General features: G+C 41.9%; 1 protein-coding gene across 1 annotated transcript; it reads right to left on the bottom strand.

Annotated features, from left to right (window-relative positions):
* Positions 1 to 394: 394 nt before the first annotated feature.
* LOC139733230 (peptidase inhibitor R3HDML-like) lies at positions 395 to 6,670 on the bottom strand. The gene is made up of 4 exons (XM_071644068.1): positions 6,413 to 6,670; positions 3,497 to 3,733; positions 1,957 to 2,066; positions 395 to 503 (listed from the first exon to the last, which is right to left on the bottom strand). Exons 1-4 carry the CDS (start codon positions 6,668 to 6,670, stop codon positions 395 to 397), a joined length of 714 nt encoding a protein of 237 aa, XP_071500169.1.
* Positions 6,671 to 6,963: the final 293 nt, after the last annotated feature.

Raw genomic sequence — 6,963 nt, forward strand, 5'->3', positions numbered from 1 at the left:
GTCGTGGTCATTTTATAGTCACTGCTGTTGATAGTGTGGTATCTACGCCGCTTGAAGAGTGTTTGTAAAACTTGGAATTGTTTACCTTTTTATATATTCATAACTATCGCCGTTGAGATTGAACCATGATATTGATTGTCACCACAACATATCACATATTGTTTAACAAATCAATGAAGTCAATGAAATAATTACAGCGACCCGCGTGACGACGTAAAAATAATGTACCTTATACGACCAGCGAGACGACCTGTCAAGCTTATTATACAGTCAACGTTTGATTAAACTGCAAATTAACTCAATGACAACGAAGAACCAGCGGAGCTCACACAGAATCTTTGGGAACTTTGGAATCTCGTATAATAGGAAAAGGGTTAAGGAAGGCGAGAAGAATCTAACACTCACAGGTGCACAAGTTTGAGTCACATCCTCCCCCGTAGCCCCGGGGGCAGCTACTGCAAGGCGATCCGCTGATGTAGGGTTTGTTACCATTGAAGTTCCCTCTGCAAATGGACAATAGAAAAGCACGTTCAAAAAACAAACAAACAAACAAACAAAAACAAACAAACGAACAAACAAACAAAAAACACATTAGACATATATCTTATTGTCAAATTTTATCTCACTGCAAAAAGTCAAGTCGAACACACAAAGTCACGATGGTGTCTTTAGGATCGGACCAAAGTGTATAAAAACCATAAGATATGAAACATTTAAGATGCTTTCGCAAAACTGTGAAATCGGTTACTCTTTAGTAATATGGAAAGTTAAAGTCCCTTTATACGTTCTACGCATATAAATAAGTATTTAAGGCCCGGTCACACCGCCCGAACTTTGTTGGAGCGTTCATTGAACGGTAGGGAGAGGGGGCCGAATTTCGACAACGCTCGTCACCGCGCACAAAAGGGGGAAAATATCGAAAACACGGGCGTTGCCTTAGCGGTGCACCACTGAAGCAGACGTTGGTTTAACGGTAGCGAGCGTTGGTTTAGCGGTGACGCGAGCGTTGATAGAGCGGCGTTCTGCGTATGCGGGCGTTGGCTCGGCGGGGGTTTAAAGTTGGTTTAGCGGCATACCGCTTTTGACTACGGAGCTGAACGGATCGCTTTGGATAGAAGTTCTGATAGATTTTTGATAGAAGTCGATAGTTGAAGTTCATCATGCCACGTGGACAAAAGAAGAGGAAGGCTTGAGAAGGAAGGCCAGCAGCCTCCAATCATAGCAAGTCTTTTAGCATCCATGATAGTACAGTTTTACTGTAACTTTGAGCAAATTCGATATAAATGAGGTCTTCACTCAACGGCAGCTCGATTCCAAATGGGCTCCCGGTCCATTTCTCCCCGTATTTATAGCCAAATTCTGGTCCCGCTCCGACACTTTTGCATACCAACGCCAAACCAAAGTTCTTCACCGCAAAGGATCGCTGCTTCAACGCCCGACACCGTTCCAGCAATCCCGTGTCCTCTCGTAAAGCGCTTACAACCGCGCCACCAAAGTTTGTGCAACGTTTAATCACCGCCCGGGCAAAGCTGGCGAAGCAGCGGTGGTCCAGCGTTCAAGATTTCTGCGTTGGCCTAGCGGACCCAAACGTCCACGAACTTGCGTCTAGCGGTGCCAAACGTTGACTGGGCGTTGTTGGGGCGGTGGTGAACTTTGCCAGAGCGGAAAATTACCCTCTCCTCACCGCTCGCAATATTTTGTGCGGCTCAAAATTTTCGGAGCGGTAGGAGGGACCATCAGCGGTGGCCGAGCGTATACGGCGTTGCCTTAACGGGGGCCAACTTCTGTTAAACGGTGCTGAACGGTTACGAGCGGTGATGATTTTTTTTCACCGCTCCAGGAACGCTCCAGCAAAGTTCTGGCGGTGTGACCGGGCCTTTACATATTCAAAGCATTCATATTCGTGATACACGTAGGCCCTACTAGTATTAGGTTGTGTGATGACAAGTTACTCACCCAGGGCCGTAGTTGCAAACGAGGTAGTCGAAAGGATACGTGACTCCCTTATAGTTGTAGGGACATGTGGCCCATCCACACCCTATGAAGGTCGAGTCAGCCCAAACCACCTGCGTAACGGATAGATCAAATTAATCAGAGCTACTTATTTTGGGAGGATTTTCCCAGACAGGTAACGTAAAATTTGAGAAAAAGCCCCGACAAACACAAACCATTCTAAATTGAAAAATGTTGTGTTGTGTTATGTTGTGTTGTCCTATTGGCGTACAGTATTAAAACGATAGTAGCCAAAATCAAAAGAGGTTTACACATCTCCAGTGTTTCATGAATAGTATACATTCCTATAGACCTGCCAGCGCGATATCATGGCCATATCAAAACAACTCTCCACGCCTTGAATTATAGAACAGCACTTGTATTACGCCATCCAGGTGTAGAGGCCTATTCCGATGCGAAGAGAGACATACAGCTATATAAAGAGAATTACATACATTATGAAAGTGTAAAACAATGGGGATATGTAGAAATATTACTGAGAAGCCAGGTCAAAGTTTGTTGATGCTTGCAAACAGGGAGCACTGGCCATAATAGAATAAGACCCCCTCTCATGGACATTTCCCTTAATCTGCATAAATGACGGTACTGTAAAGAACAATAAACAGACGAACATACAAAATGTACTTCTAACGAACAGGCGAGCGAGCTGCTGTGATCATTGCAACCGGGCCGTGCATACTGGGCGATTATTAAATGAGACACGCCCTCTAAATTCTAGACACAACTGATTCGTACTCTGGAACTCATGAAGGGATTTCGGTATGTGAGCTGGGTTTACCTATGTTCGCCAAAATACGTCATGATATCAGAGCGGATTTTTTTTTTGAGTCGAGAGAAAGAAGCTAGCTTTGTTTGTTCGTTCATTTCCATCTGAGATGGCTGGATAGCCCATATTCAGCTACACTAAGCTGGTCTTTCATGGGGTCCAGTTGGATGTGAGGCGGGACCACTTCACCGGGTTAAACACCCTGTTCTTTGCGATGAATGAATGAAGCGGGATCTTTTTCGTGCATGAGTTGTGACTCTCTCACACACGGGACCTCCATTTTATGTCCTATCCGAGGGACAGATTTGATTCTGTGTATGCATTTTATACACACACTCATGCACATGATATCTAGACCTATACAGGGCCCTGTTTCATATAGCTGTTCGTACAGTTACGCAATCGACTGGTAATCAGTTCTTGTGCTGAATTACTGAAATTCTGTTAAGTATAGCACATCACAACTGATCACCAGTCGCTCGTAAGTTGTTCGTAAGTTTACGAACAGCTTTATAAAACACCCCTGGTATATTATAATATAATTATATGATATACAAATTATGATATATATCATAAACATATTCAAAATGAATTAGTATTGGTATGTGAGGGAGAGATAGGTGAGAAAGGTGCTTGGGAGAAAGGATGAGTGTTTCCGTGTTCATTCTTTTCTCGAGCTTGATGGTTAATTCAATGAGATCACACATAATAATTTACCTGCGTGTAATGACCGCATACAGCACCAGAAGCGCACGTATTCGATGCGTAGTCGTAGTCGACCTTCTCGTCGTTCCACGAGTCAATGTAGCTAGTCATACTGTAGCCGAAACCGTAGGCGATGTTCTGTCCGACCCACCACCACTCGTCCGTTCTCCGGTCCGAAGAATCGTCGTGGCTGAACGTACACTGGTCGGCCCAAGCTTGGGCGGAGGCCGCCAGCTCCGCGTCCCATCGCTGCATGATAGTAAAGATGGTGATAGATTGTGGAAAAAAAATGACATGAATTACGTTATGAAAAGATATTCTTTTTAATCTCCTCTTCAAGTTCCTGGGACTGTAATTGTCTTAATTACAATTTGCAACATCCATAAGAAATTATCAGATCGTGACAGTAACAATAGCTGCCGTAATGATATCTTATTTTGTAAAACATATTATACAAATATACTTGGCCTTGAGAGTTTCTTGTTAAAAATATGGGCAGAGGTGACTCCAAATTAGTACTATTCACTTCGGGGCTGCGCCCCTCAGTGAATAGTACTAGTTTGGAGTCACCGAGGCCCATAGTTTTAACAAGAAACTCGAAACTAGGCAAAGTATATTTGTTTTATATTTTGGATCAAAAATTTGAATAAAAAGTGAAAATCATAGGCTTAGCCTAACCCCGGGACGCTCCGTGTACACAGTTACACTGCAACACTGCGTGTTGGGGTTGGTCGCAGTTAGAATTCGGGACCGGACGTGGACGGACCACGTACACTTGATTGTAGAGAAGGGTGATTGTGACATCATTTTGCAAATAGTATATACTATTTGCAAAATGTCGTCATAAAAGTGACGTCATTTTGCAAATAGTACTTCATGGAGTGTCAAACACACCAACACTCTAAAATAGTTCAAAATACCTATAATCACGTGAAGCTCTATTAACCAATCAATGGAAGACAAATATTTGATCCAAAATATAATACCATCTAGAGTGGACTCCCGTTTATATATGACGAAGTCCTCCAGACCGGCAGTTTTCTTTCGTTATATCGAAATTTCGTGATAACGGAACAAATAAATGTAGGTTTTCCCGGCCAATTTCGCACTTTTGTCAGTCCATTTGATAGAAAGTTCATTTAATTTAGCAAAAATCCTCGTCACTGCACATTCTGTCATTCAAAACTGTAAGCTGTTCGTTCAATATTTAGCATTTCGATCAATGAAATTTGCACATGCGCCTTTCGAATTCGTAAAACGGGCATTCAAATTGGCACGTGCTCTTCAGTCATTCAAATTCGCCAGCACTGGCCGAAAAGGGTATTTCAGTCATTCAATTTCGCGTATGGGCAGTCAAATTCCAAACATGTTCATTCAAATTAACTTCATGTTATTTCTTCGGACTGGAAGACTCAATAAGCACATTGAAGAAAAAAAAAGCTGTTGCTAATATCTCTAAACTGAATACGAAAATATGAAATGTAATGACCGTTGCAAAACAATAAATATGTTGAAAAAAAAATAACGACAGAACAAAAGCATAAACATGCGTGCTAAATTGACTGTAAAAGATGTTAAATTGAATGCCCCAAAATGAATTCGAATGAACGAGTGCAGCATGTCCGCAGGGGCGGATCCAGGAATTCTGTAAAGGGGGGGGGGGGGGGGGGGCGTGACTAATATTTCTGGTGCCACTTCCGGGTTTCATTTCATTTTTTTTCTTTTTATTTTCTTTGTTTTTAACGAAAATTAAAGGGGGGCGTGCGCCGGTTGCGCCCCCCTCTGGATCCGCCACTGTGTTCGTGATCACGTGACTATATCATTCTAAATTGAACGAACGAATAACGAAATTGTGCTTGTTTTACGAATATCAATCGAAAAAGGGTTAATTAGAATGAGACTAAAGGTAATTTGAATGCTCCAAAATGAATTTGAATGAAGAGATCATGAAATTGAAATACCGAACATATATCTACGCTAAATTTTGCTAAATTGAATGCAGCAATTAGGAATTGGACTGACACACGTGCAAAATTGGCCGGGAAAAACTATAATAAAACTACAAAGAGTGGACAATGTTGCAGCCTGAATTTTTACTTCGTTGTAATCGGAATTTAGTTAAAGTCGTGATCGTTATAACGGGAGTGCATTATATAATGAATTTATCTACGTACGTCGGATGATTATTATGAACGGCCTTTTTATACCTAAAATGCGGCAAACCTAGGTGCCCAAAGATACCCGATAAAACAGGCCCCTATGAACAATAAAAAAAAAATAGATAAAGTAATCTTGATGGGGTTGTGGTCGCCCCTCGGTTTTTGATTCATATGCGTGGGCGAGTGTCTGCCTGTGAGTGCGTGTTTCGAAGAGTGAAATTTATGATCTTCTCACGTTTCTTAGCCTTATATGTATTTCGTCATTTCTTTTACATTGATGTAAACACGTATCTTTGTATGTTCCGTGAATATAGACGTTTATTACGTGTATTTTATTTTTGATCCAATCTAGATTTTGAAATCCTTTTCATTTTCCCATTTATAAGCCCTCCATCATAAAACAAGATAACCTAGAGGAATTAGCGAGAACACGTAAACTTTCGCGTTTGTAGCTACATGTATATCATTAAAAAAAAATCATGTTGCATCTCAACTGAAATTCGTTAAACATGGAAAAGAAAATCTGTAAGTACATAGAACGTACATCTTGAAAACGGTGTATCGTTTGTTCTATCATTTGTGCGAACCAAATGTAATCAACCTCACCCTAAATATACATAAATGTAAAAGGTCGGCATGATTACAAGTGGATAAGATTTGAAATATTCAAAACAAATGTACTAAATATCTTTCGAAATTACCATCTGACAAACAAAATAACGAGTATACGCATTATTTCTGGCAGGCGGCAAGAGTGCCATACACTTACGAGAGGAACCATATTGGCAGCAGAAGGGCTCACGTCACCGCGGTGACCATTGTGGGTGGCAAGTATCGTCTGCTGGTCTTGCTCGCTCAAACCGTTGTTTCTCGCTGCTCGCTTCGCTCGCAGGGGGTCCGAATCGAGGAGTTTAGCACGGAACAGCGGGCCAAGGGGTTTCAGTGCCTGGTCCTGGTCGTGTTGGACCGGGCTGGCATGGCCGAAGGAGACGGCGACTACCACGAGAAGACACAGTGAGAATTTCATCTTAATTGGCTAGCGTTTTTTTCTCTCTGTCTTTCGTATCCAGAATTCTCTCTATTTATAGGCCGAGCACAAGGTGTGTATAGTCCGTGACTTGGATTATCCTTTGGTTAATCTTCGGAGAATACAACGTTTGCACAACCACTTACATTTTTGCTACGTCGTAAGCACTTAGGTTTACCAGATGCTTGAATGCTCTCATGTGTGTATAAAAGAGGGTGGGAACGTTAACACATGACATGACTTTAAGGCGTATCTGTAGCGATTCGTATCTAAGCTGTGATAACTGTAACTGT

Source organism: Diadema antillarum, unplaced genomic scaffold, assembly GCF_040938485.1.
Source record: "Diadema antillarum isolate AM-2024a unplaced genomic scaffold, OU_Dant_1.0 seq00000463_RagTag, whole genome shotgun sequence".
Taxonomy (NCBI): Eukaryota; Metazoa; Echinodermata; class Echinoidea; order Diadematoida; family Diadematidae; genus Diadema; species Diadema antillarum.